The following is a 27,990-nucleotide window of genomic DNA, read 5'->3' as shown; positions in this document are numbered from 1 at the left end:
AGTAAAAGCAAAGTGAAGGACAAAACTCTGTTTTCTTTCTTTTGGTTATAGATAGAAAGAAAGAAGGCGTAAAGAGGTAGTTTTTAGAGAGGAGTAAAAAGAAAAAAAATAATACTAAGCAAACTTTATCACGAGCTCTCTCTCTATATATCTTTCTCTATTTTATATCTGCAACTCCCATTCTCTAATAAAAAATAATAATTGAAAAACCCATAAAGGGTTGGTGAGGTTTTCACGTGTTTTTTGGTTAAAAATCCAATCTTTCGGTCCACGTATAGTTCTATTTCGATCTCTCTCGAAAGGGTTTTCTCTAGTGATGCTGATAATATGAGTTATTTTGATTGAGCCCTCTTTTCTTCTTCTTGTGGATTCTTGGTTTTTTGACAGATATATTTGAAGTAGATAGTTAGAAGGAGAAATGGATAGATCAGTGATGACAGTGGGGCCGGGAATGGACATGCCGATCATGCACGATGGAGACCGGTATGAGTTAGTGAGAGATATTGGGTCAGGGAATTTCGGGGTCGCCAGGTTGATGAGGGACAAACAGGCTGATGGACTTGTTGCTGTTAAGTATATCGAGAGAGGTGAGAAGGTTAGTACTAGTGTTTTTTTTTGGTCGATTTTTTTTTGCTTTTTTAAGAGATTTTTTTTGTTTGATTAAATCTGTCTTTAGTTTGAGCTGAATTGGGGGCCGGGGTCTTAATTTAGTCAATATGGGGATAATAGTCGAGCAAAAACACAACCAATCTAGAGGTTCAGTAATTTTCCAGTTAAAGAAATATAGAGAAGCTGGAAATTAGTTTTCAAATGAAGCACCCTGTGAGTCTTGGAACCTAGGTTTCTTTAAATTGGCCATCCTTTTTTAGTTTGTGTTCTGACAACTAATGTAGAGCTATATCTATGTTATTGATCGAGGAGTCAGCATTTCTGGGTGTAATACAGGCACCCTTGGTACTTCATGTGCAGCAATTCAGCTATAGATAAATTAACCTTAATTTATTTGCTGTGTAACAGATAGATGAAAATGTGAAAAGGGAAATCATTAACCACAGGTCGCTTAGGCATCCCAACATCGTCAGATTCAAAGAGGTCTGTCAATTCCTTCTTATCATTTCTTTTTCTTTTCAAAGAGGTACTTTTTATTCATTAACTCCATGACACAACTATAGGTCATATTAACCCCAACTCATTTGGCGATTGTAATGGAATATGCGTCTGGTGGAGAGCTCTTTGAGCGCATATGCAATTCTGGTCGCTTCAGCGAGGATGAGGTTCTTACCCTAGACATGGTATGTTTTAGTGCGCCTAATTTTTTTTAATGTACTCTGCCTTGAAATGCAGGCACGCTTTTTCTTTCAACAACTTATATCAGGAGTTAGCTACTGCCATGCAATGGTTAGTAAATCATGTATTCATTTCTGCCTTTGCTTACTGTTCTTACTTTAGCAAAAAGTATGAGGGGTTTTGATGTTTTAATACGTTCCTTTGTGAAGCAAGTGTGCCATCGTGACTTGAAATTGGAGAATACTTTGTTGGATGGAAGCCCAGCTCCTCGTCTGAAGATTTGTGATTTTGGTTACTCTAAGGTAGAAGATTGCTTATTATTTACACTTATATTTTTGAAACAAAATCCATTCGATTGGATGCCTATAGGATCATGGATGAATATTTGTAAAGTTTTTTCTTGTTCTGTGAACCGTGGATCTTATTGGAATCATTGTCCGCTCTTTATGTATGATATGTTAGCTCAATCATGGCAAATAGAAATTGATTTTATGTTTATTTGATGCCATTGTTTTAATCAATTGCTGATATACTTGTAAATTGTCTTTATGTGCCTTCAACAGTCATCAGTGCTGCACTCTCAACCAACATCTACTGTTGGAACTCCTGCTTATATTGCTCCTGAAGTGTTACTTAAGAAGGAATACGATGGCAAGGTACTATTACTGCTTATTTACTTGTTTCAACTTATATGAGCTAACAGATGCTTATTTACTTGATTCAACATATATGAGCGTTACAGAGTAAAAATTTTATAAATAACATGGATAATCTCTGTTGTTCATCTTTCATTTATTATCTTTTTGAGTTTTCCCTGCCTGAATCTTGTAGGTGTAAGGTAGGAGATTACAGAAATTAGTCACTTTCATCAATGGAAACCAATGTCTTGCAATAACTTATTTGTAGATTATGCTTGATAAATATACGGACCATTTATGCTGTCTGGATGCAGCAGTTGCCTTGATCTGTGTTTGGTATTTAGATGGCTTTTTCAGAACAACCCACAACAGTTCTGAACATGCATGAGAAGCAACCTCAATTCCAAACACACACAAACCAGGATCTCATAAACTAGTCTTGTAATAACACTGGAGCAAGGATGTCATTTGTGCACTGCAAATGTGTATGTTAGACCTCAATATCATACTGATCTCTTGCTGTTAATTCTATCTTCCAGATTGCAGATGTATGGTCTTGTGGAGTAACTTTATACGTTATGTTGGTTGGGGCTTACCCTTTTGAGGACCCTGATGAACCTAGGAATTTTCGCAGTACAATCCATGTAATGCATCATCTCTCTTCTTCGCTGAGTGTGGGAGCTTTCTGAGATCCTTTACCAACATATTTTGTTGATTCTTGCAGCGAATTTTGAATGTCCAGTATTCAATCCCTGACTATGTTCATATATCTCCTGAATGCCAACATCTAATCTCGAGAATTTTTGTAGCTGATCCTGCAAAGGTAGACTGTGTTAGCATTTTTACAATCATTACCAGTTGCCCTTCTCAAAAACAGTATTTTGATTGCTTATTTTTATGTCAAATGATTAATATTACTCTTCACTGTCATGGACTTTCTTTCCTCAGGCTCGTTATTTTACCTCGTCAATGTGTTGTCCCAACTCCTTAAACCCCCCCCCCCTCCCCCTCTTGGCTTTATTATTGACTATTTGTTGGTAAAGATTCTAACCTGAATACCTTTTTGCAACAGAGGATAACCATTCCTGAGATCAGGAATCATGACTGGTTTCTAAAGAATTTCCCAGCAGATCTCATGGTGGAAAATAATATGAATAACCAGTTTGAAGAACCCGATCAACCAATGCAGAGCATTGATGAGATAATGCAAATAATAACCGAAGCCACCATACCTGCAGCTGGCACCTCTAGTCTCAACCAATATTTGACTGGCAGCTTGGACATTGATGATGAAATGGAGGAGGACCTAGAGAGTGATCCGGAGCTTGACCTTGATAGCAGTGGAGAGATAGTATATGCAATGTGAATGCCTACCGATGAAGGATTATCTAGAATGCCTTACTGGTTGGCTGTGGAAGTGAAAGTGACTGTAAAAGAGCGGGGGGCAAAGTTTCTATATATGGTGGAGGATTTGAGGGCAAGGAATTTGTAATATCTGCTGAAAAAACCCCATCTGCGTGGCAGGTGTCCCGTTATGTGAGCACCTTCTGTTCTTCTGTGATGTGTTCTCACACCTTCAAGTCGCATATAATATATTGTCCGTGTACTCTTTGTAAAACTTTCATGTAATAAAGTTTTACATCTTATCTTGAATCATATCATATTGCTTTCCCTTGTTTCTGCAATTATTTCCACTCCCGGAACTTCTTGTTTGCTGGAATATTTAGGGCGTGGACAGGCCTTTGACAAAAGGGTTTGGCTGTTATTGGTGCTTCTGCTGGCTACGGGAGAACATTACGTTCTCTCTTATAAAGAATGTGTGTCATAAGAAACTTCGACATCTCTAACATAATTTCTTGGCAAAGCTGTTCATTAGTAAAGCATCTTTAGCCTCCACAGCCATTTTGGGGAATGGAAGCAAGCATCAAAATTCGGATGATTTGGTTCAAATCATTACAAAATAATGGAAGATATCTAAACGCCTCATTGTGAACGAAGACAACCAGTGCGAGACAAGGGGAAATGGTTCATGTTGCTGAACACCTTAGAGGAGACTGATGATTAGAACTTCTACTGGTTTAGCCTGAGGTAGCATCCCTAAACCTTGAGGGTAATAATAATAGTGATGACAATGGATTGAGGTTTTATTATTTTCATATTTTATCCATTACTTGTTAAGACAAGGAATTTAGATATTCAGCTTTATTCATTGAAAAAAATATGCATACATTAGAGGTATTCAAAAAAACCAAAAAATTAATTAAACCGAGAAAACTGGAAAAAAAATAATTGAAAAAACCGAACCGTAAAAAAAACCGATTAAACCGATTAAAATTTTAAAAAAACTGACAGTTCGGTTCGGTTTTGGTTTTTTAAGTCTAGAACTGAAAAAACCAAACCGAACCCAAACAAATAAAAATCGGATAAAAAACCGAGCCAAACCGGAAAAAAAAGAGCCAAACCGAGCCAAAACAAAAAAAACCGAGCCAAACAAGAAAAAACCGAGTCAAACCGGTTTGAACCAGTTTCGTTTCGGTTCGGTTTCGATTTAAAAAAAATAAAATTCGGTTTGGTTACTTTTTTTTTTTATAAAAACCGAATCGAACAAAAAATAAACACCCCTAGCATACATATTTAAGGATGAAATTATATATATATATATATAATTAGAAAAAATTCATCAATTCAGGTTCCATTACATTCGAATTAAAATTTGTCATTCCCATAGCAACGATACTACTCTCTGAAAGAGGAGCTTGTTTGTTCATGGGTTAACGAGCACCTTTATTTGCTTTATATTAAGAAATAAGTGCCTGAGGGAGCAAGAAGGTGTCATGTCTGGGTGGTGTAGTTGGTTATCACGCTAGTCTCACACACTAGAGGTCCCCGGTTCGAACCCGGGCTCAGACACTTCTTTTTAATTTTTCTGTATCTTTTGATTCTTTTCTTAGTTTAAAGAACTAAAAAGCAGACTGAACCCGACGTGAATCGAACACGCAACCTTCTGATCTGGAGTCAGACGCGCTACCATTGCGCCACGGATCCCCTCGTGATGTATTATCATACCAGTGTTTATATTACTGTTTTAAAACTAAATTTTTCAGCGAACTACATCTATCAGAATCCACAGCCAGTTTTTTAATTAAAATGTTTGCTAAAATCAAAGTAATTATTGTCATTATGATGCAAAGGATTATCCTGAACCTTCATGTTTCTTCAAACATAACAAGGTTATAATAAAGGAGTAAGAATTTTGTTCCCATGAGCCTGAGGTCAAAAGAATTACGAATTGGTTGACTGGTTTTTTTTAATAGTTAAACTGTCTTTGATTAACTCTTACATATTCAAGGATGAATCCACGACCGTTGATATGGGGGTGACATTTTAATAAAGACATAAATAAATATAATTCGAAGATTAAACTAAAATGTGGTCTGATCATCTTTTAAGATGTAGAGCTACTTTCTGTCTTTAGAGGGTAAAATTTGTTAATAACATAATTCTTTTAGTTATTAACAAATGGAGCTAGACATCATAAGCAGAAGATTATCCCTTGTGGTGTTTCAAGCCTACATATACTTTATAATAGTAAAACACACACTCAATTAGCAAAAATGAAAATACAAACACCCAATTAGAAGGGAAAAAAAAAAAGAGGGAGTAAAAGAGCAGTAGACGGTTCATGCATGCATCACTCCAACAGCCACACGATGCCAGCATATATTTGACAAAAATCTAACAAAAACTCTAGATTAGAAAAACTTTGAAAGTTCATATATTCACTAGCAAAAATATACGTAGGGACATTCTAATAGAAATAATTAAAAAAGTTTGCACACCAAGTTTATAATTATCTCTTTACTAAAATCTCCCACATTGTCGATCCTGCTGACTTTGAGGATCATTCATTCATCGTGAAAAAGCAAACAACAGAGTCCTCCATAACACTCCATTTGCAAAGTGTGGAATAAATATACGCCCCCAGTATGGATAATAAGGACCTGGCAATTTGATCAATGTGAAGACTATTGCAGTGACAATCAGATGCCATGGAACTTCAGCATCCTGTCAATATATTCAGATGACAAATTAGATGAGCAAAGCATTCGTTTGCTTCGCTTTGTCCACAAACAAACAGATCAAACCTCATAACTCACAAAAAAGAAAACAATTGGTCAAAGGTGCTCGGAAGTAGCATAAAAAAAGGCTGATTGGCAAAAGGGGCATTCAAACAGAAAACATGCAAAGTGTCTTTTGAACACACATGTATAAAAGAGAGGGAAAAAAATAATAATCAGAGAGCCTATCGTGGTCAATCTCATTGGTCCTCTTTTCAGGTTAGGTTATGCATTCTAGGTGGATCTATCCTCAAGAGGGAACTAGCTGATCCTTATGTATCTCCATTCATAATTCAATATCTGGTGATAAAGCCATTTTCACACTGTGGATTATCGGGGGTTGGGGGGTGGGGATGTGCTACTTAATGTGGATAATCACTAATGGCCTATCATTTCCTAAGTGGTAAAGAAACACTTGATAAACAGTTCTACCTTGAGAAGCGGAGATAGTTCTAAGGCAGTTTCCTTTACGACCCCGGCAACAATGATACCAATGAGTAGTGGAATTGGGACAAGGAGCAGCTTCTTCTGATGTGCGCAATATGACATCTCACTAAGGGAGGAAACTGCCAGTAAAGGCACACACAAATATTTGACAACCATCACAAACAGGTCAAGGATGAGCTGAATGAAGTTCTCCAATGCTCTTTTCCAGGGGAAGCTCTTGACTGGTTGAGGAGAACGGTCCCAGATTTTTCTTGCTTTATTCATTAGATGGTCAAAATTTATCTTCTCAGGATCACCAGACTGTCCAGCGGCCATGTTTATTGCACAAGAGATGTTGAGCCGAGTCTTCTGGAAGACCCCACTTAGTTTACCACCTAGATGACTGCTACCAGCTTTAAGATAGTGTGGTGACCTCTGCTAGAAATAAAATATGCTCAACAAGAGTTATAAATATGATGTGGACAGAGGGATCATAATTTATCTGTTTCTTATGTAATCACAGGGCATCCGTCTATTCTATAAAATCAGGATGCTAATGCTTCAGCAAAATACAAACACCATATTAACAAAAATGGAACAGCAATCTAGTTACATATCCCCCGTCAGAGTATCCAGTTTCCCATTTAAAACACAATATCGTAGACATGAGAGCATTTTCCCCTATGCCAAGATTCTTCCTCAACAGGGAAATGGTTATGAATAAAAGAAAGAAAGATAAAAAGATGAACAACGAAATGACACAGGTCAAATTGATCTATGGAAAAAGCTTTTCCTAAATAATCAGAATATAAAATTAACTGTCTGCTACATCAATAATCATTACTCTAGCAATAAATACTAACAAAGTGAGATTTGAAATTCAAAAAACAAAAAAACAGAGCCTACGTCTTGTTAAGTGCCCATGTTTCAAAAGTAGGAGGAAAACAGTGACCCAGTTCAACCTTCTTAATCAAATAAACGATGAGCACTGAAAACTGATACGAATTCAAAGGCATTCAAAGGCCAATATGTCATTACAGCTCAATCAAAAGCTGCAGTTACTTCTTTCTAGGCAGAAAGGCTGGAGCAAGTTAGCCAGAAAAAAAAACCCAAAACCTAAAATGATGACACAAAATTCATTCCTTAAAAAACCATTCGTTTTAGAATTTTGGGTTATCGGAGTCCCTTTTCTTTTCCTACACAGAACGCAAGAGGAAAAACCATTGCTTTGCAGATTTGAAAAGAATTAGTTTTGGATCATTAACCCAACAGATATTTACTAGGAAATAAAAACAACGAACACCCTCATAATCAATACAAAACCCCACACAAGAACATCAAACCCATATTTATCTCAATCAAACCCTCTCTAATCCGCTACAAGAACAATTATTTAGCTCAAGATTTAAAGACCCATTTCCTAAACTATCTTCTTCTATCAAGAAAAAACATCCACAAAGCATATAAACCCTCAAAAAACACCCAGGTAAAAGCTATACAAAAAAAAAGCTGAAAGAAACAAATTTCTTACCTCAGGTCCTTGAGTGGAAGGAGAGTGAAGTCGAAGAGCAGCTTTAGTTGTTGTGGTTCGGAGATGAGAGGAGGCAGATAACAGATGAGAAGGATATGTAATTGTCGCCGTCATTTTTTGAGAATCTTTAACAGGGCCCTAATTGATGGTTATGTGCTAAAGTCTCATTCTTGATTCGAAGAAAGATAGGTTTTTGAGACCCCCTAAAGATTTTTGGGAGTTCACGGTGGAAAAGGTTGTTGCAGGGTGACAGGGGTTTAAGGAGCAGGAGCCGTTATCCAGTCTGCTGAGTTTTGCAGTTTTGGAAAAACGGTTCAATTTCTAAAAAGTTCTTATTTTTTTTATTTAAAATTAATTTTTTATTTTTAAATCATTTTGATATATTAATATTAAAAATAATTTTTTAAAATAAAAAATATTATTTTAATATAATTTCTAATAAAAAACAGAACTAAAACACATCTCAATTAATAATAATATTCTTCACGTTCGCTAAGTCAGGATTACTGAATTTTTTAAGGATTTTTTTTTAAATATAGATTAAATGCGAAAAGATAAAATAATGAGATAAATAATTTATATTTTTATAATATATTAAATCATTCAATTGTTTCCCATCTCTTTAATTAATAATTTCCAATCATCACTCTTTTTTTCTTATTTTTTTTAGAAGTGTTTGAGAACCGTTTTTTAAATATTTTTTATTTAAAAATACATTAAAATAATATTTATTTATTTTTAAAAAATTATTTTTAACATTAATATATTAAAATAATTTATAAATATCAAAAATATACTAATTTAAAAAAAATATTAATTTTTTTCAAAAACATTTTTAAACCGTGCTTGTCGTCTGCCATAAACTTAAACAAAATCCTGAAATCAGGTTCGAATCGTCTCTGATCGGGCCTTTGGTAAGAAAGTTTCAGATTCTTATTGTAAATGAGAATTACAACACGAAAATTTGACAAGTTAAAATATTGGAACCAGCACAGCCTGGACAATTAGACCTCCACTGAATCGGTATCTCATCATCTAACTGCACCTATGATTTCTTGACGACATCTTATTAGTAATTGAGCTGATAGTGCATGTTCCTCTTGAGCTCTTCTAGAGTGTAGAGACTCAAAGACAAAATTTCACTCCACCCTAACCTGCAAAAGCTTGTGAAAATAGTTCAAATCAGACTGAGCGGTAGATCGACAGATGATTCTAAAGTCACATGTCATCCTTACGTGCATTAACAATTAGAAATTCAATCTTCACTCTTGATGGAATCAGCGTGAAAGAATAAATGATCCTAGATATTAGTATACCATAACAATGCTGTCAATCAAATAATAAATACGCTGCAAAGGAAACAATAGAAAGAAATCCCTACAATGCTGCGATGCACCACAAAAACCAACTATTTCATCTGCAAAAAGTGATGAAGCTATCCACAAGAACATATGGGGGAGGCTAACAGAGTGTATGGAGGATGTGAGAGCAGAAATGATAGTCTATGAATTAAATCAAAGAGAAGCATATTTTGAAGAACATGGATTAGAGCATCCAAAAAGCCTATTCCCAGTAGAGGATGAATTGCTTACATGTTCAGTCAAAGAAAAGTAAAAAAGTCTCAAGGAAACAATGGCAGGTAGCCAAGCCCTGTGTTTTCTGGAAATCCCATCATTATATTTAAATTTTGTAGAGCTTGACCAGAAGCCCCCTTCACAAGATTATCAATCTGCACCAAGGTTTTAGAAGTTAAGCTAGTCAGAAGGGAAGAAAACACCGGTATATGAAAAGATAGAGAAAGTCAAGTGCAATGGCAAAGGAGATGATACATACAACTGATATGATTATTGCTCTGCCAGGAATTCGGTCAGGAAATACATTTATATAACAATAATTAGAGCCTCGAACATCATGAGTGCGAGGAACAGCTCCTTTTTCCAATAATCTTACAAATTCTTCATCCTGCAATAAAAGTTAAAGAAAGAACGAATGACTAAAATGTGACAAAGTGAAGCAGAAACCAGATCGTGGACTAACTTCCATCTTATATGACTCAAGTATTGACACAGTTTTACCATTAAAGAAATGTGCAACACACATTCCTTAATCAAATTTCAGGTCAAAGCATTGATTGTATTCCAAGTGATATCATTGATTTGTAAAGTCTCGTAGTACATAAAGTAGAAAAAGTGTGTAACTATCACAATATTTATAAAATATATATACCTGGTAAGAAACTTTCAATTGCTGGTACAAATTGTCGGTTGTCACTCCTGAAGCCATTTCCACATAGATAGTTGATTGCATACCACGGGTCTAAAGAACAGAAAAATAAACAATGTTGGACTGGATTCTTTTGTAAGCAAAGATTACTTTAATACACTTGGGCAATTGTTACCATTGGCATTAAGTGTGGAGTAAAACTGATGGTTACTTTAGAATGCGCAGCATCGGATAGCCCCTGTTCAATTTCTGGAACTGCAATTCAAAACCAGAATCTATATTATTGCCTTATGATACAACCCAACTATAACAAGTGAAATTCATATCTTTTGCTTCATGGTCAAGGCAATAATTTGCAAGAACAAGGGATCAAGATCCAATTTCTGAGATTGATAACCACCATGACGATGCCTTGTAACACCATAAGACATGATGCCTTCAGTTAATTCAGTGTACAAATTTGCCACCTTAGCACCACGTCCTGCACAATTTCCAGACATCAGAAACTACCGAAGAAATTGATGCAAGTAGAAATTGAAACATATTACTGCTACAGACAAGCATCAAGATATAAAAAAATGCTGTGAATTTTTTACCCGCTCCACTCACACCAGATTTTGCATCAACGATAATATTCTTATGTTCAATGAGATTGGCCTGAAAATTCAGAACATGATGAGGTTCAGGGTGTGCTCTAATTTAAGAAAACTAGCTACCTTGAAAGAAACTAATTGTAAAGCGACAATTGATCTTCTGCTGAAAAAACATGCATGGAACTAATCAGTCATGCAGGATGAAATGAAATTAAACTGCAACAGACACATACCTTTATCAAGGGAACTAAAGGAAGCTGAATCGACGTTGGATAACAACCAGGATTAGCAACAAGATGTGCATTTTTAATTTCCTCTCTCAAAATTTCAGTCAAACCATAAACAGCTTCTTCCTAAATCCATCAAGAGAACACATTAATGTAAGGTAAAAAATAAACGTAACCTTCCACAAAAGATAATTGAAATATAAGCACAGAAAACAGCTAAAACTTCCTTCATGAGGCCAGGTTGATGTTTTGAGAAAGGAGAAAGATTCCAGGAACTTTACCTGCAAATCAGGTGCTCTGTGTGGCTGGCCATACCATTCTTCATACTCAGAAACATTTCGTAATCGGAAGTCCTAAATGAATAACAAGATAATACATGATATTACCGCATTATAAATTTTCAAAATACTGCATGACGCCTTAAACATGATAATATACAAAAACATAAACTGATAAGTTTGCATTCAAAGCATACCGCTGAAAGATCAACAATCTTTAATCCCTTGGGAAGACCTTTGATGATTTCCTGGAAAAAAAGAGCACATGGATCAAATACTAGTTGACATAAAGAAACTCAGTAAATGAAATTCCCTATGCTGAAGGTAAACTGCATTAAGCTTTCAAATTAATTGTTGAATGGGTTAAAATATGTTACATGAAAAAAAAAATGTACCTGTGTGGTTCCATGAGGCAAGCAACAGAATACAGCATCAACATCAGAAAAATCTGCATCGCTGGTAGAAACCAAAACCGGCAAATCCTGCAAATCAAAACAGATTCAATTCAAGCATCGCTTGCAAAAGAGAAAGCTGACAGTATACTATTTCAAAACATTTTCCCCCTTTTGGTGAGACTCAATGGTCAACTCTAGCAGAATCAAACAATAGATTCAGTTTCACCATAAAGAGAGCTACACAGGAACACCTTACTCAACTAATACGTAAACATTGATAAAAATCCAATCAAAACCTTACCCAATACTCAATAGTATATGATGATACCTTTTGTGTGATTAAATGAGGAAATACAGAATCCATCGACTTCCCAGCATTTCTATCAGCAGTCATCACAGTAATACCAAAGTATGGATGGTTTGCAAGAAGTCTAATAATCTGCCACCAAAAAATAGTAACTTCACTCCTCTCTCAATAATTGAATAACAGTGCCCACAAAAGCAACAAAAACCACAAACCTCTGCACCAGTATAGCCACTGGCACCAAGAAGAGCAACACGAACTTCCTTCTCCTGCTTAGCATTTGAAATCTGCAATCTTTTTGTGGACAAAGAAGTAGACCCACCAACACGTAGCTTGCAATTTCCATTTTTACTCTTCAAGCTTGAAACTTTCACTTCACTACCCTGAATTCATTAAAAAAAAAAATAGCTCGAAATACAAAGTCACAGTCTTTACTAATTTTCAACAAGCAAACGCCTCTCTTTCTATTAAAGTTTCAAACTTTCTAGTAGAAAAGATGAAATTCTAACCTTCAAGAAGTAGGTAGAACTGAAAGCTGCACTGCTCATTATTTAATTTCTGAATGAAATTCTACAAACACAATTTGACATTATAAGAGAATGATATTTAGAGAAGATACAAGCAATAGAAATGAAGGGGTTTTCTTACCTTCAGAATTGGATGCTTTGACGATGGGAAATTTGAGGTTGCTTTTGGAAAAAGAATAAAAGGAGGGAGGAATTTAATTACTGGTTTATTTTTTATCAGAAAGGAACCAAATATGCCAAAAAAAACCCTAGAGACAACTGGAACAAAAATGGTTTTTTAAAATTAATATAATGTAATTAATTAAAAAAACAATTAATAATTAGCCGCCTTTGAAATTATTTTGTTCCTTGTCTAGGGTCAAGAATTGGTTAGCAGGTGTGACTGCAGTTAGGCTTGTCCTGCAGGACAAAAAATCACTTATTACAGGAGCCCATGTTCCCAAAGTAGGTCCGAACCCAATTTAACACATTCTAACAGCCATGATTTGCTTATGAAAGATATATTATTTTCTATTTTTTAAAATAAAATAAAATGAGCTCCGTTATGTATAAAGATGCTAGGGTGCATCTGGCCTTTATTAATTTAACCATCGCTGATAAATTACAGAGATCCCATGTTGGTTGATTAACGTAATTATCAAGATTATCCTTAACAACTGTTCCCAGGAACAAAAAGCATAACTAATGAGAAGCTGCCAAGCCATGGTGGATATGCGATGGTATTAATAGTAACAAAAAGTAAAAAATAAATTAAATAAAATTGGATGCATGTGTTGTTTAATTGAATAAAGAACGCTAAAGATCCTAGATCGTTTTGTTATCAAAATAAAATTAAGATGGGGCAAGTAGTGAAAGACGAGGCAGATTTTTTGAGACAACGTTGTGTTTTGGTCACCTTGCCTTCTCTGCATTTTAAATTTTACAGCAAAAGAATAGATTATACAAGCTTAACAAAAAAATCGATATGTACAGGCACCAACATAACAGGCAAAAACACACGCATGAGCTTGGCTTGTAGTGCTGTATAACTGTCATGAGTGAAAATCGTTAATGCTATCGGTCCAAGGCAGAAAAAAATGGAACTTGGCCCCTTCTTGGAGTTTGACGGTTGTCATCTGTCCTTGAGTTTATTGGTGAAGTTTGGGGCCTTAGCTCAGACAATCGTATCCTTTCATTGGTAATCTTAGCCTGCAGAGTTTGGAACTATGTTAGTTTATGGGAGATCATCTTTTAGGGTTGTTCGGTTGACCCTGCTAAGAACTTGTTTAGACGCAGAAATCCATAATGTAGAAAGAGAGAAAAAACAGTAGTGTTATTTGATTTTTTATTCCTTACCTTGACTGTCAAATCTTGCAGTTCTCTTTCCAGCGAAGTGATTCTGTTTTTCAGCTGCTCAAGAGCATCCTCAGCGATGGTTGGGGTTATACTGGATACAGGTTTTGTTATCCCAGCTGCCTGAAATTTTCCATCAAAAGAGATTTATCTCTTCGATTCTGAGTGAAAATAAAAACCACGTGGCTAATCAAGGATACACGCATACCTTCAAAATGCTAGTACACAAGCCCAGTAACTTTTGTGCTAATTGCACCTTGTCATCCTCAGTTTCCTGTATGGATTCAATTAACAATTGAAAAGGCCATCGTTATTAACGATACCTAAAAATTATTAGCACTTGTTTCTCTACTTCCACTAACCTTAAGTTGGTTCATTAACCTTTGTTCCCCATCAAAATCTATATATGGACCTTTCCCAACAGAAGCACGATGATGTGCAAGCTCTTCCTTGATACGTGAAAGATTGATCTCTGCTCGCCGCAGCTTAGCACTCATGTCCTCATTGTGAATTTTAAGTGAATTGTTCTCTTCCTATTACACCAGAACACGGATCCGCTTTGGATGAATAAAAAATGTTTGCACAAGTTAACAGGTCCAAATTCTCTGAAATTCAGCATATTTTCTATGTAAACATAACAGATTATAGAAAATATCTTGCCTTGATTTTTGCATGATGATGTATACGCTGCTGGATATTTTGCTGGCCAGACAGCTTCTTTACCTCCCCCTCAAGTTCCATCACCTTCTTCTTATGACTTACATTCTCCATCTGAACAGAGTATAGGAAGTAAATACAAGACACGAGACAAAAAATAGAGGGGGAGGGGGAAATAGCTCAACTGATCCACTGGAAAGGAAAAGTGCAAGGCACAGGCTTCGGGCTTTTACCTTGAACATTTCATTCTCAGTTTTGAGTAACTGATCCCGCTGATGAAGCTTTTCCAATGCTACTTGTGCAGCAACCAGCTCAGCATGTTTACAATCAATTTCCTCTAGCCAACTACAAAACAAAATGTGAAAGAAAATACATAAAATAGCTAAAGATTTAAGTACAGAGTACCAGCCAATATTGGCAGGTTTGAGCTTTGAAGCAAAGGATGCCTACCCTCGCCTCTCCTCAATAAACCCATTGAGCTGCTGCTTAAGCTTGATAATTTCCTGATCCTGTATGGAAAGTGGAAATGATTAAGGGAAAACATGTGGGTTTCAAAGGTAAATTACCAAAGCAAAGAATACCTTTACATGAGGCTCAAAGGTACCAAGCTGAGCTTTTTCTGCAATCTTCTGCACTTGTTTATCATCCAATAGTGACTGCCATTAACACAAAGGTACATGAACAAACACATTCATGGAAACTACTCCTTTCTCTTTACTTTTTGCTTCATTTTTCTCCAATGTTTATTCAGTGCACATTATCAGAAATTATCATGTACATGACAAAAAAAAAAAAGAGGAGATGCATGGTCTCAATTCTTTATAGGTCCGAATTACCAACAACCATGATTAAGCAAAAGAGTAGTGTGGGACCACATAAATTTACCACATAATTTGTCATATCCAGTTTCACTCCTAGTAAATCTCGGATTACATCATGGGTCATGCTCTCAGCAGCAGCCAATCTGGCATTCAAGGCAAATATCTGCAAAAGGATCATGCTTATCAAATGAGTCATTATCTGGCATGGATATAGAGTTGGATTTACATTTGGAAAGGAAAGGCTACCTCTTTCTGTCGATTAACTGCTAAGGATTCCAGCTCTTCAATCCTTAGCCTTGCAGATGCAAGGTCCTCATCCTTCTCAGATTTTATTTGTTGTGCCAAGCCCAGACCAATGCATTTGAAAGGGGAACTGGAACCCCTGGACTTAGCAGCATTTTTCTCTGATTTGTTTGATGAGGAGCTCATGCTATGGGAGATATGGCCCTCAGGTTTTACTTGTTCAACCATGGCTTCCAATGCCTTGAACTGTTTTCAGAATCTCTTAAAATACAACTTTAAGAAATAGAGGAAGAAAGAACTATATAAAAACTTCAAACCCTGGCCTACCTTCTGCTTATACTCACTAGCCTGTGCTTCTGCATGCAAATTTAGCTCAGTGACATGGGCCTTGAACTGTGAAATCTGTTGAACAGTAAGAGAATGAATGTCAAATGCTGAAACCTCAGGTCAAACAACTTTAAAACACTTGTAAGAATGTACCAAAATGAAGCATAATAGCACTCTACCTCTGCATCCTTGTCAGATATACTGCTTTCAAGGATCTGTATATGCTTCAGTGCTTCTTCTAGGCCTCTTTCCTTCTCTTCCAAATGCCTGCAGGTGAAAGACAACCATGTTTTGATAATTTGAAACATCATAGTATCTAAAAAGCAAACATACAGAGGAATCTGATAAAAGAAAAAAAACCTTTTAATGCCAGAGTCAACATTTTCAACATTCTGCATCTGATATTTCACAGAATGAAGCTCGTCTTCAAGTTCTTCTCTCTGCAATCTTTGTCGTTCTGCTTCTCCTTTAAGAATATCAACCTGACAAACAGTAAATAAGATGCTGATTTTGAAATTTTAAACTCCTTTAACTCAATAATAGATTAGAAAACTAACCTTGTTTTCAAGAACATTAATTGTGCACTCTAGCCCTTCAACAGATCTCTCAAGTAGCTTTACCTCTGCTTCTTTTTCTTCAGCATAGATCTTTCTGGATTCAGCAGTCTGTCAACAAGTTAACAGCACAAGATCAGGAAACATAAAATAGGTGTAAATAATTATTATTTAGCATATATATAAAAGTTCAATGCACCTGTTGGGCCTCTTCTGCAATAGCTTCAGTTTCTTCAGCCCAAGCCTCTGTTCTTTGTAGCTTATCTTCTAAACTATGCATCTTCAGTTGGAGCTGATCCCTCTCGCTAGTAAGTTCACTCAGATGACTCCTTAAAGATTCAATTGTATCACTCATTTCTCCAAGAGCATCACCCATTTGTGAGAGTTCTGTCTCTAAGCTCTCTGTCAAACTCCTTTTCTCAGTTAACTCCTCCTCAAGAGAACATTTTGCAGCCAAGGCTTCTTGAATTTGGGCTCTCAGATCCAGATTTTCACAAGAAAGACTTTCTAGGGACAAGTGTCCCTTAGCAATATCAGACTCAAGATTAGACACTGCATCTATCTTCTCCATGAGCTGAGCTTCAAGCAACTGACTATGAGCAACAGTCTGTTCAAGCTCACTTGATTTGACAACCAGCTCATCTTCTAGAGCCTCCATAGAAGCCATCACTTCCTTCAGCTTATCCTTTTGATCCTTAGTATTAGATGCTGACTCCTGCAACAGGCTCATATCAAATGACAGTCCTTTTAGAATATCATCCTTCCTCAATAGCTCAGCCTGGAGGCTCATGTTGTCAGAGACCAGATCTGCAGTGCAACTTTCCAAGCATTCAATCTCTTTTATGAACTCAGACATCCCTTCTATATTTTCACAAATCTCGTGAAACATTTTTTCTGCAAGCATATAGCACTCTTTCTCCATTCCGTTAAATAACTTGTGACTGATTGAGTGTACACTTTCCATTGATGCAACATACTTTGCTGTGTTCAAAGCTGACTTGGTGAGGACTTCATGCAAAACTTTCTTGTGAGACCTAATTTCACTCCTCAAAAGAATGTTCTCATCCTTCAATGCATTTAATTTGCAGACAAAAGTTTGCAAATCTTGGTTTTTTAAGCACATATCAGCTTTAGCAACAGATTGAGAATTCTGGAGTTCATTTACCTCGGCACTTTTCATCTCCAGATCAGTCTGTAGACTGGCAATGACACTCTCCAAAGAGAGAATTTTGTCCTGCTGCCTATCATTCTCCATATCAACCTGGCTTAGAGATGATTCAACTTCAGATTTCTTTTTCTCCAAGTCTTGTAGAACCAAGCTCTTTTCAGTCTTCAAATTTGAGACCTCATCCTTTAGAGACTTGTTTTCCTCTTCCAACCAATTCAATCTTCTGAGCTCTGAATCTTTCAATTCCAGCTCAGTTTGTAGTTTGCTTGATGCTGTTTCCAATTGGCAAATGCTCTTCTGCAAGTCTTGCTTTTGTTGGCTGATAACATCAATGTGACTGGAAGACTTTTCCAAATCTGATTCCTTACTCTTCAAATTCTTTTGCAGTTTATCACACTCGGCTTCAAGTTCTTGAATCAGGCTTAACAATCTCATCCTAGTTGTCATGACTTCACCAAGTTCGCTTCTCAACTTATCATTGGAACACGCAACATCCTTCAGACTTGATAATAGATCCTGCACCTCCCTATTTGCCTCTTTAACTTTTCTTTGCAGAAAAGCAACATCTGCTTCCTTGGCCACTAATAGATGTTCCTTCAACTCACTGTCAATTTTGGAAAAAATTACTTCATTCTTTAAATTCTCCAAGATAGAGCAACAATTGAGGTGCTCTCTCTCCGCTGCTACTTCTCTGAGACGCATCTCTTCAAGCTGTGATGCTAAGATGAATGATTCGATGTCTTTTGAGCACAAATCCATCATAAAAAGCTCAGTTTGAGAATTCCGAAGTTCCTTTTCATCTTCCAGCATTTTCTCTTGATTGAAAAGGGATTCTACAGCATTTGTGTTAGTTGAGTCCAACTCCTTCATTAGAACAGCAAGCTGAGAACCCATGTAATTGGACCTCTGTAACATCAACTCCTCTTGAAGCTGTATATCAGAGATCTTTTTCTCAAAAGATGTTAACTTAAGCCCAAACCTCTCTGTTTCCTCTTCTTTCCTCAAGATCCGAAAAAAACTGTTCTTGATGTCAACTAGCAGTTTCCCCTTCAGGGTTCTGCATGTTTGAAGCTCTCTACTTGTTTTGGAATTACGCTCTCTGAGATCAGTTATAAGCGAGTCTGATTCAGACAAGCCGTGTTGAAGCAAACCATTTTCTGCATTCAGACCTGTTACTGTTTCTAACAAAATGCCCATGTGACAGAGATGTAGTACTGAGACAGCAGAATCCTTTACTATTATCTCAGACCAGACATCTTCAAGCCATGACCGCACCAATTTTCCAGAGTCTAAAACCAGTGCCTTCAAGCTGTGGAACTCACACAACATAGACAAAAAATTTTCGAAAGAGATCTGAACCTGTGAAATGACACCCTCCAGCTGCACAACCAGATCTCTTGTTTCCATTAAGTCTGAGCCAAACTGCATTTCAAGATCTTCAAATTGTTGATCCTTGAGTCCATTCAGAGATTGCAAGCTCTGAACTTCATTATCAAGCATATCCCTTTCACTGGTTAATTTAACTTCAATTTGTTTCATCCTTTCCATATCAAGCTTCATTGCTTCATTGGCTATCATCAGTTCATTGATCATTATATCAGCTTCTTTCATCGTATCTTGGGCCTCTTCGAATTTGGCATAAATACAAGAAGCCTCCGCCATTTTCTGAACTGCAACTATCTTTGCGTCACCAACCTCCATTTCAAGGAACTATAAAAAAATTATTGGAAAAAAATGATTTAGTATATGGGAGTGAAATAAATAAATGCTGTAAATATAATCTATCTGCAAACAACTGGGAAAACCAAAATAAAGGCAATGGGATGAAAAATGAATTGCTCAGGATGATTTAGTTTGGGTTATCATTGCAGGCAATTTTGATTTTCATTTTACGAAAGAGTCCGTAATATACAAATTTTAAGAAAGATACCACATGCTTGTCTTGAGGAATCCCAAGCCAGTAATGAGTTACAGAAAAATAAAACAGAGAGAATACTGTAGAAAATCTAGCAGGTCACCTCTTTGGTTTGGCACCAGCAAATCCCAGCTTCTTGGATGATTTGTTCAAATGCTTGTAGCTTATCATTAACAGTTTGTATCTTCGTTTCAAATTGTGTTTCAAAGTTATTAAAAACTTCCTGAAGCGCGAGTATCTGAGTTGTGAAACATTTCATGCTTTCCTGACTCTGTTTCTCAGACATCCAGATTTCTTCTTTCTCGGCATGTAATTTAGCCATCTCCCTTTTAACCTCTTTCAAGCTTTCAAGAGCAAACTCTATTTCCCCTTTGAGAAGAATAATGGTGACATCCTTGGGAGTTCTGAGAACCTCATCTTTCCTACCACATGAAGTGCCCAATGATCTCTTTCCTATTGTAGAAGAACTCTCAGAGACATCAATTCTCATCCCCTCTCCAGCATCTGTCTGCAACAATATCAAGGTATAGCAATTACTAAACCAAATACCTATTAGAGGCTACTTAACATAAAATTAAATTAAAACGTTATATGTCAACCAGAGAGCAGGAGTTATCTTACCCATCCACTGCCACCATTATTACTTGTGCCATCCCTTTGTCTTTCATTCATTTCAGGACTCCGATCATACTTTCCATGGGTAGCCATGCATGACCTGATGGAGGACACACCAGTTTTCAGCTCAGCCAATTTCTCCCTTGTGTTCAAAATGTCACTCTCTTCAATTTCTTCCAGCTTTTCTTCCATGGCACGTGCATGTTTCTCCTCCTCAGAAAGTCTCTGTTGAAGTTGAGCACATGTCTCCTTCAACTCTGCTACTTCCATTTTCAAAAACTGAATCTGTTCCTCTGCTTCTTTGATAGCAGTTGCTTGGTCATTCAGAAGAGCTTCCTTCCTTTGGCTAATTGCCGCTGATTCACTAAGTTGCATGTTCTTATACGCTAATTCATGGAGATTGTTGAGATTCACTTCTGATAATCTATTCACAACTACAAAAGCAACCGTTGCACAATCTGAAGCTTTTCTGGCATGAAGTTCTGCTACCTTCACTTTATTCTCCTGCTCTGCAATGGCAGATGTTTTTGCTGCCAACTGAGAATTCAAGAAGAGAATTTCTTCCTCCTTTTCATTGCACTCCTGCTGGTTTGCTTCATTCATTACCAGTGCTGCCCCTCTCAGAGAATTAAGCATGCATTCCACATCATTTTGTTTATCGTTAGCATCCTCTAGACATTTTCCAAGCTCCTCAATCAGTAATTCCTTCTCAGAGATGGTTCTAATCAACCTGCCAACTTGTTCAGAGATCCAGATCCTCTTCTCAGGGAAGGAACTAGAAATAAGGTCAACCTGATCAGCGGCATCCATGATTGCCTCTTGTCCATCAGCAAGAATTGCTTCAACCTCACAAGCTAGAAATTCCCATTCTTCAGATAAGTTTTTCAGTTCCCCATCTTTGCCCTCAAGCATTTCGTTCAGCCCCCTGTTTTCTTCATTTAAAACATATAGCTTTTCCCGCAACTCTTTCAATTCAGTTTCCAAGAGCATCACCATGTTTTTAGTCTCCATCTCTTTCAAGTGGCAATCATGGACCTGATTCTGAAGAATGGAAAGCTCTTCTTGCATGCAGACAATAACTTCAGCAGTTTCAGCTTCAGCCTGCTGACGAACTTCGTCCATTTCTTCTTCATTAGATGCCTGAAATGCATGATCATTTTGGTATAAAACATTCAATCTTTTGGCCTTCTCAAGAGAATCTTGCATCATCTTCAACTTCTTCTGTAAAATTGAGTCCTCACCCCCTGAATGCTTGGAAGGGAGATCTCTTAACTCCTTTTCAGAAATTTGCTCCTTCAGAACCATCATTTGAAGCTCCTTTTCACCCAAAAGCTTTGCATAGTGAATCTTACTTTTCCTCAGGTCTTCCATCTCATTGATTGCTAGTATTTGCTGGGACTCAAGAGCTTCAACAACTAACTTCACCTCCTTCAGTTCACAAGTGGCATCTTCAAATTGTTTGGTTACAAAGTTAAGTTGTACTTTTGCCAGTTCAAGATCTCTGGTTGAGCACAATGACCTTTCTTTTATTTCTTCATGAGAAGATCTCTCTTCTTTGAGAATAATCTTCAATATATCAAGTTCGAGCTGCAAATCCAAGACATCTTCTGCATGTTTCATCATTTCTGGAGCAGCTTCCATGCTTTCCAACTTACACTGAACTCCATCACGCATGACAGTTTCAGAAGTTGGAGCTCCTGAGAAATTCTGAAAATCAGGTTTATTATCAGTCATCGTTACACTTGATGGAATTGCATGCCACATGATAAAGATGGATAAGTGAGAATGAAGGACAAGAGTTATGCAAACATGCATCTGCTGGAAATTGCTGGTGAAACACGGTGATCCATCCAGTAAGGCCATAGGCATTGTGCCTTTCCCAGCATACATGGTAAGTGGAAAGATGAGTAGCAATTCTAAAGGCTCAAAGTACCTTTAACATTTTAATGTCACCATCTCGGTCATGGGTTACAGATTTGAGGTTGTCTAGCATATACTGTAAATCATTAATTTCCCTGCAAAAGATGGAGATAAATAGGCTGCATTAATTAATGGATTCTGGGTGGGTGCAATTACAAATTTTAATGAATTTCAAACAGGACTTCTTGAAGGCCTACAATCAGCGTTAGAATTCCTGACCTGCTTAATTTTTGGTTTTCCTCTAAGCAAGAATTTAGATTACACCTGCACTTGTCTAATTCATTGAGGGTGTTCTTCAACTGAAACAATTAAAAGTAAATGTCACAGAAATGGATGAATTTCAAGAAGAAAGGTGTAGTTCATGTCAAGACAGTGCAAAGCAACCTCTAGATGCAGAGAATCATTTTCCTTGTTGGTGCGCATAGCTTCCTGTTTTGATAAAGGAAAAATAAAGAAAATAGTTTACATCATCATGTTGTGAAAATAAAGAGCTTAAGACAACTTAACATGGACAAAGTGTTGCCCTACAGAGACAAGGAAAGGGTAGGAAGACTGAAGAATGTAGTGAATCAGGCAAACCTGAGGTTGGCTATTTGCATTTGGAAGATTTTGCATCATAAATTTCCCGTCAAGAAATTGAAGAAGCTGCAACATATGATTTTTAATAATCACTCGGGTTACAAACAAATAAACAAAAATAAAAATGTATTTTGCTTGAATTTTCTAACTCCATGAAAACCTGTTCTCGCAGTTTAGATACTTCTTCCAGGAGGATCTCCCTCTCCCCTTCTTCATAGAATTCTTGAAATCTATAAACACCAAAGTGAATAAATAGTAAAAATCGGTGCATCTTTTTAAGATTATGTTCTGATAAACAACAAAAATTACCTTCTGAGTTGGTCCAACAGCCTTATGTTCTCCAGTGCGAAGCGAGTCACTTCAGGATTTTTGTCCACTTTAGCTTGAATCAACTGAATCTCTTCAGAGAGTGCTTGGTTCTCTTCCAGCAAATAAGTGTCAGGAGGTAACAAGCCACCAACCAGTGACTCCATTCTCTGAATCTTGTCTTCTCGAAATCTGAGCATCATTTTAGTGCTCCTGGTATCTTCTTCTCTTTGACGAACCTGAGATACAGTTAGCATTAGATAATTGAGCTGCATTTTTTAAGAAGACAAAGAAACACCTCTACATCATTTGTAAAGAACTACCAAACGATTCAGTTGCTCAATCTCAGCTTCAAGTTTCTTGATGGAAGTCTCTGCCATCTGCTCTCTTCTCAAAGCGCCAGCAAGAGTTGTCTCCAACGACTTCAACTGTTTCAACACCATTTTCAATACAATAAATTTTCACTGAATCTTACTATTAATGTAGGGGAAATTCAGGAATAGCATCTCAGTTACTGCATTTAAAAAAAACTTAGCATGGATGCAATGGAAAGCTGTTAACAATAATCAAAGAGCAGGCATAACGATGCCTGGTGATATAGTTAATTAATTAAACAACAAATGGAACATAAAGCATTCACATGTATATTCATCCTGTGTCATAAATAAAGCAACCCAATTCCATTCAGATACACAGTATTATTATTATTAAATTACCATAATGAAAAGTCACCTAGTTACCTGCTTAGTAGACATTCTAACAATGCCTTTGCCTCCAACTCCACGCAAATCATCAGCATGCTGTTGATCCATGTCATGCATGATTTCCGTGGAAGCTGTATCTTGCTCTTGCATTGTATCTTTTCCAGTTGAACCAAATGACAATGACCTGGAGACATTCTGACGTTTTAGGAAAGAGAGCTCCTCCTATCACAAAAATGATCCAGGGTCTTCAGTTACAAAAATTGTGGATGGTAACTTTCTTAATAAAGAAATATTGTAAAATTCAGAATCACACCTTTAGAAGCCGTATCTGATGCTGAAGTGCAATGACATCTCCACTGGAATCTTCATTAACCACAGCCTACACCGTGAAAAAAGCCATAAATTTGTCAAGCTGGTTGATTCCTCGTAGAAACAGAAGTTTGTCATGGAAACAAGCTTACTTACATTGTTTTGAATAAGTTTTGCTCGCTGAGCAAATTTCAGTGTATTAAGCGTTTCAGCTGCACAGCTGTATAAGGCAAGACTGTAAGAGATGGATAAATGATAAGCTCTGTTGGTGCCCAATGCATCAAATACTAGCAAGCAGTAACATATGCATGAACTAACCAGATAGAAGGGCTAACATTAGCAATGATCATTGTTTTTGAGTTTCCTCCAAGTGAGTCCTGCATTGCCGATAGAAACAATCATGTTATCATGGGTAGAAGACATAAACAACAGTGGAGACCAGAAAATGGAGGCAGCAATGACCTGAAGAAGGAAGGTCAATCTCGAATCCCTATAAGGGACATGTCTTGCCCTCCCATGGACCACATCCAGTAGAATCATAATTACATGACTGCAAATACCAGTGTACAGAAAGCACCAATTATGTTGACAGAAGCAGTAAACAGAACAATCAAAATAATAAAATATGATGGATAGGTGCTCGTCAAATTTGGTAAAGCTTGTATTACCCCAATGTGGACAATGATTTATTAATGTTTGCAGCTTCCTTCAAACGCTCGCCCTCAGCTCCTGAACTCTTCTGCCTGTAATTGATAATTATAACATCATGTTACATAATAACACTAAGCAAGTGCAGCGAGTATATATTTTAACAAACTTTGAAAGAAATGTGCTCACCTTTCTGAACCAGCAAGATCAACTAGGTTTAGTCTTGCAAACCTTAGGTTAGTTGTGGAATCCTTCTCCCACCTGCTCTCAATTACACATGTAAATACACTATGTGAGCGGCTGCTCTCTCGGTTCATATTTGTTGCTGCAACTTTCCTATTCAAGGAACCCTACAGGGAACAAGCTATCACATTAAAGCAAACATGTGTGCAGACCAAGGGTAGAGAGTTTGAACAAATAACAAACAAGGATTGTAACCTGAGTCAAAAGCTTCAAAATATCGCTCACAGTTTGAACCTCAAATTCTGAAAGATTTTCTACATAGACACCCTTCTTGACATCCTCTCGCAACTACGAGCAGAGAAATGACATACTTAAAATTAATCTCAAAATGATCCAAAGCAAATTCACTGGAAAAAGAACCAAACTTACAAGCAAATTGGTAGATGAGGGATCAAGGAGGTCTGTAATTTGTTCGTTGTAAATCTCTAAGAATGAGCACTTGCAATTGTATTTTAGCCTTTCATCCTTGCGACTTTCCTCTTCCTGCAAAGATAAAGATGAAGAATAAAAATGCGATAAGCTGTAAAAATCGCGCTGGTTGTTTCGTAATTGGAGCATGTATTAAAATATATTTATATGATATGCACAGAAGAAAAGCTAAATGGTAGGGCATGGAAATTACTGCTTGTATCCTTGCAAACAAGAATTCAAATATCCGCGGTGTCATTCCTCGATTCGGGCTAGGCTTCACTTCTAGACCATCAATTTCACCAAGCATTGTATACGTCTTCCCACTTCCTGTCTGCATTATCAAACACACTGTTATTAAATTATTTTAAATTATAGTTATGCAGGACAGGATGTCAGGTATATCATTGATTTCAGGTTGTTTTACTTGCATGGAAACAATTCTCTGATTCACAATATTTCAAAGAACACTGGAAGTCTGGAACATTCAGCTTCTATGTCTGGAGTTTTGTATTTGGTAGAGCACCTACTGAAGCACAATCCTCTCATCACTTGGTGAGGAGTGTTTCAATCAATATTTCAAAAAAGCAAGTTCCTTGTAATAGTTTCTAAGTTGCTTCTAAGGAAAAGAGCAAAGTGATGATCCCCTCTCCATGTATACCATATAAAACATGGGACACAAAGGGTAAGAAATCTTAGACCTCCCTGAATCCCATTATATTGATACTTATCCCAGCCAGTGAGCTTGCATGAAAACGTATCTGTGTGTGAGGTACATGTTCTCAACACAGGATATCAAATAATGATGACATTTGTATACATAAAACACCAATGAGAACAAAAAAACAGTACCAGTTATAGGAGTTACTCTAAGATGACAATAAGTCAAATGAAGCAGAAAACAGGATAGCATTCAAGCTTTATTATCCATGATACCATGCCTATATGAAACCATGAACGCTTAACTTAGTAGAAGCTACTTCACAAAGCAGAACCATCTGTAAAAGCAATATATACTACCAAAATTACCTGGCCATAGGCAAACATACAGCTATTGTAACCAGACAAGCAATTCTCTACCATAGGAAGACCAGCCATTCTGAAAAGCATTTCCTGCATATTTAAGTTTAAAACATTGTTTACTTGCAAAATAAAAGGCATGGCTTATTGTAAAAGTAATTATTTTCTTCCATGTAACCAGACCTGGTCAACTGTTTCACATGCTACGTGGTCAAATGTGAATCGAGTTTCTGGTTGACCAATCCAAGTGATGCTCTGAGCACTTTCTTGCTTCAAGCACCTGTTGTAACCATGCATACTCCTCTCCATGCTATTGAGAGGACGTACACGTATAAGGACCTACATAATTTCATCAAGCATCAACACAACTAGAAAAGCACTCATCCGCAAAACAAACAAGAAAGAACGTTAGCATCAACATTACTAGAGAAGCACTCATTCGTTTGAAACATTGTTCAATATTAAACTTCTTTAAATACTAAAACACGCCAAAATTCAAACCTTTCTACAGATTGACACCCATTTAGAAATGTTTCTCATTGTTCACAAAAAAAATAATAAAAAAGAATCATCTCATTACTCTTTTACAAAATTATCTATTAAACCACACCAAGACAAATTAAATACTATTCAAAATGAAACCTGAAAAAAGAGCCCCACAAACTACCTGTACATTATGCTCCATCCAGAATGATGGATCCTCCTTAAGATCAAAATGAGGCACTTCAACACTATTAACAACCGTAGTCCCCCCCAAACCAGCCGAAACCGGAAGACCTCTATACAATGCAGAAAAACTCCCTCCTTTCCCCCTAAACCCCGAATTCACAGGCGGCTTTGAAACAACACTCTTGGAGGGCGTACTTTGCGTCGAATTACTCTCTGAATTGGCCCTCTTATTCCCCCTTGGGGTCACATTAGGCCCTACAGCCCCAAATCCACCACCTCCCTTGCTCAAATCCCTAAAATCAGTCCTCACCTCGTCCCTCGACTCATTACTTATCACACTACTGCCACCGGACTCATTTCTCTGAGCCCATCCGAATCGATACTTGGACACCTTATCTGGTGTACGGAGAGGCTCAAAGTTTCTAACTTTGGGCTTGTTTGGAGTTTTATCATGTCTAGGGTTAGGGTTTGGAGCTGGGTCCTGAATTGTATTCAACGGTGGCCTAGTTGAGTCAGTGCTTGATTGACTCGCTAACGAATCTCTAGGGTTTACAGGTACATTCTCAGTTTCTTCATTGTTCTTCACATTGCGTCGAAGAAACTTGAAATCTCTCAACATCCTAAGAACAAAATCGAGAAATTCAGAGATCGTTAGTGATTAGGAGAGATTTATAAAGAATAAGAAAGCTCAGTAGTAGCAGTAATTGAGTTGAATTACCTGAAAAACAGAACCTGTAGATTTCGACTCAGCTTAAAATTATAAACAAAACTGGAATTATTTGATTCTCAAGCAAACATCTCTCTCTCTCTCTCTCTCTCTCTCTCTCTACTTTTTTCGGATTTGAATTGGAAGTGAATTGAATTCTATTTTTAAGTGGAGTTTAAACTGGGGTTTTGTCTGTGGTAGGGGTAAGTTGATGGACGGTGGAGATTGAATGGAGATTTGAAAAATGAGGGTTATCGCGGTTTTGGGATTTGAAATGGGAGGGGCGTTTTGGTCAAAGG

The 27,990-nt window shown here is 37.0% G+C and overlaps 4 protein-coding genes and 2 non-coding genes across 9 annotated transcripts; 2 read left to right on the top strand and 4 right to left on the bottom strand.

Annotated features, from left to right (window-relative positions):
* The first annotated feature begins 16 nt into the window (after positions 1 to 16).
* LOC133699926 (serine/threonine-protein kinase SRK2E-like) lies at positions 17 to 3,581 on the top strand. 2 transcript variants are annotated; one of them, XM_062123445.1, is made up of 9 exons: positions 17 to 595; positions 1,018 to 1,092; positions 1,173 to 1,274; positions 1,345 to 1,398; positions 1,497 to 1,589; positions 1,851 to 1,943; positions 2,465 to 2,569; positions 2,650 to 2,748; positions 2,998 to 3,581. In XM_062123445.1, the coding sequence occupies exons 1-9, from the start codon at positions 419 to 421 to the stop codon at positions 3,289 to 3,291; spliced, it is 1,092 nt and encodes a 363-aa protein (XP_061979429.1). In that variant the 5' UTR covers positions 17 to 418; the 3' UTR covers positions 3,292 to 3,581. The 2 variants fall into 2 exon arrangements, with proteins under 2 accessions (XP_061979429.1, XP_061979430.1); XM_062123446.1 differs by having other exon boundaries at positions 413 to 587.
* A 1,180-nt stretch (positions 3,582 to 4,761) lies between these two features.
* On the top strand, positions 4,762 to 4,835 carry TRNAV-CAC (transfer RNA valine (anticodon CAC)). The gene has a single exon. It is a non-coding gene; the product is annotated as a tRNA-Val (tRNA).
* Positions 4,836 to 4,898: 63 nt separating this feature from the next.
* TRNAW-CCA (transfer RNA tryptophan (anticodon CCA)) lies at positions 4,899 to 4,970 on the bottom strand. Its single transcript has one exon. It is a non-coding gene; the product is annotated as a tRNA-Trp (tRNA).
* Positions 4,971 to 5,677: 707 nt separating this feature from the next.
* LOC133698687 (uncharacterized) lies at positions 5,678 to 8,315 on the bottom strand. 2 transcript variants are annotated; one of them, XM_062121707.1, is made up of 3 exons: positions 8,001 to 8,315; positions 6,476 to 6,907; positions 5,678 to 5,990 (listed from the first exon to the last, which is right to left on the bottom strand). In XM_062121707.1, the coding sequence occupies exons 1-3, from the start codon at positions 8,112 to 8,114 to the stop codon at positions 5,835 to 5,837; spliced, it is 702 nt and encodes a 233-aa protein (XP_061977691.1). In that variant the 5' UTR covers positions 8,115 to 8,315; the 3' UTR covers positions 5,678 to 5,834. The 2 variants fall into 2 exon arrangements, with proteins under 2 accessions (XP_061977691.1, XP_061977692.1); XM_062121708.1 differs by having other exon boundaries at positions 6,476 to 6,904.
* A 595-nt stretch (positions 8,316 to 8,910) lies between these two features.
* Positions 8,911 to 12,823, bottom strand: LOC133699892 (probable N-acetyl-gamma-glutamyl-phosphate reductase, chloroplastic). Of its 2 annotated transcripts, none has more exons than XM_062123401.1 (15): positions 12,669 to 12,823; positions 12,530 to 12,590; positions 12,236 to 12,403; positions 12,045 to 12,155; positions 11,717 to 11,803; positions 11,519 to 11,569; positions 11,325 to 11,396; positions 11,050 to 11,169; positions 10,820 to 10,880; positions 10,624 to 10,704; positions 10,399 to 10,478; positions 10,227 to 10,316; positions 9,834 to 9,962; positions 9,593 to 9,729; positions 8,911 to 9,163 (listed from the first exon to the last, which is right to left on the bottom strand). In XM_062123401.1, exons 2-14 carry the CDS (start codon positions 12,566 to 12,568, stop codon positions 9,622 to 9,624), a joined length of 1,197 nt encoding a protein of 398 aa, XP_061979385.1. In that variant the 5' UTR covers positions 12,569 to 12,590; positions 12,669 to 12,823; the 3' UTR covers positions 8,911 to 9,163; positions 9,593 to 9,621. The 2 variants fall into 2 exon arrangements, with proteins under 2 accessions (XP_061979385.1, XP_061979383.1); XM_062123399.1 differs by having other exon boundaries at positions 8,911 to 9,154.
* A 446-nt stretch (positions 12,824 to 13,269) lies between these two features.
* LOC133699891 (kinesin-like protein KIN-12D) lies at positions 13,270 to 27,838 on the bottom strand. Its single transcript, XM_062123398.1, has 38 exons — positions 27,704 to 27,838; positions 26,984 to 27,605; positions 26,500 to 26,655; positions 26,326 to 26,409; positions 25,511 to 25,630; positions 25,258 to 25,371; positions 25,084 to 25,176; positions 24,835 to 24,995; positions 24,666 to 24,740; positions 24,460 to 24,547; positions 24,316 to 24,374; positions 24,154 to 24,217; positions 24,002 to 24,067; positions 23,725 to 23,910; positions 23,308 to 23,412; positions 22,988 to 23,223; positions 22,839 to 22,908; positions 22,679 to 22,744; positions 22,484 to 22,528; positions 22,319 to 22,398; positions 22,113 to 22,194; positions 20,186 to 21,886; positions 19,668 to 20,072; positions 16,681 to 19,359; positions 16,485 to 16,592; positions 16,288 to 16,409; positions 16,107 to 16,194; positions 15,928 to 16,002; positions 15,604 to 15,846; positions 15,422 to 15,520; positions 15,118 to 15,192; positions 14,987 to 15,045; positions 14,770 to 14,881; positions 14,540 to 14,650; positions 14,242 to 14,412; positions 14,088 to 14,153; positions 13,883 to 14,002; positions 13,270 to 13,735 (listed from the first exon to the last, which is right to left on the bottom strand). Exons 2-38 carry the CDS (start codon positions 27,602 to 27,604, stop codon positions 13,601 to 13,603), a joined length of 8,940 nt encoding a protein of 2,979 aa, XP_061979382.1. The 5' UTR covers position 27,605; positions 27,704 to 27,838; the 3' UTR covers positions 13,270 to 13,600.
* Positions 27,839 to 27,990: the final 152 nt, after the last annotated feature.

The sequence above is a fragment of the Populus nigra genome, chromosome 7 (genome assembly GCF_951802175.1).
Source record: "Populus nigra chromosome 7, ddPopNigr1.1, whole genome shotgun sequence".
NCBI lineage: Eukaryota > Viridiplantae > Streptophyta > Magnoliopsida > Malpighiales > Salicaceae > Populus > Populus nigra.
This window is presented reverse-complemented; position numbering and strand designations above follow the sequence as displayed.

Excerpts from the sequence above, each read along its gene's own strand:
- LOC133699926 (XM_062123445.1), top strand. The coding sequence starts at position 419 with ATGGATAGATCAGTGATGACAGTGGGGCCGGGAATGGACATGCCGATC. Across the intron at positions 1,275-1,344 it reads GTCGCTTCAGCGAGGATGAG|GCACGCTTTTTCTTTCAACA; the intron begins GTTCTTACCCTA and ends CTTGAAATGCAG. Across the intron at positions 1,399-1,496 it reads TTAGCTACTGCCATGCAATG|CAAGTGTGCCATCGTGACTT; the intron begins GTTAGTAAATCA and ends TCCTTTGTGAAG.
- LOC133698687 (XM_062121707.1), bottom strand. The coding sequence starts at position 8,114 with ATGACGGCGACAATTACATATCCTTCTCATCTGTTATCTGCCTCCTCT. Across the intron at positions 6,908-8,000 it reads CTTCCACTCAAGGACCTGAG|CAGAGGTCACCACACTATCT; the intron begins GTAAGAAATTTG and ends TTTTATTTCTAG. Across the intron at positions 5,991-6,475 it reads AACTATCTCCGCTTCTCAAG|GATGCTGAAGTTCCATGGCA; the intron begins GTAGAACTGTTT and ends ATATATTGACAG.
- LOC133699892 (XM_062123401.1), bottom strand. The coding sequence starts at position 12,568 with ATGAGCAGTGCAGCTTTCAGTTCTACCTACTTCTTGAAG. Across the intron at positions 12,156-12,235 it reads GTGGCTATACTGGTGCAGAG|ATTATTAGACTTCTTGCAAA; the intron begins GTTTGTGGTTTT and ends TTTTGGTGGCAG. Across the intron at positions 10,317-10,398 it reads CTCCACACTTAATGCCAATG|ACCCGTGGTATGCAATCAAC; the intron begins GTAACAATTGCC and ends TCTGTTCTTTAG.
- LOC133699891 (XM_062123398.1), bottom strand. The coding sequence starts at position 27,604 with ATGTTGAGAGATTTCAAGTTTCTTCGACGCAATGTGAAGAACAATGAA. Across the intron at positions 26,410-26,499 it reads CATGTGAAACAGTTGACCAG|GAAATGCTTTTCAGAATGGC; the intron begins GTCTGGTTACAT and ends TTAAATATGCAG. Across the intron at positions 23,413-23,724 it reads TTAGAATGTCTACTAAGCAG|TTGAAGTCGTTGGAGACAAC; the intron begins GTAACTAGGTGA and ends GTGTTGAAACAG.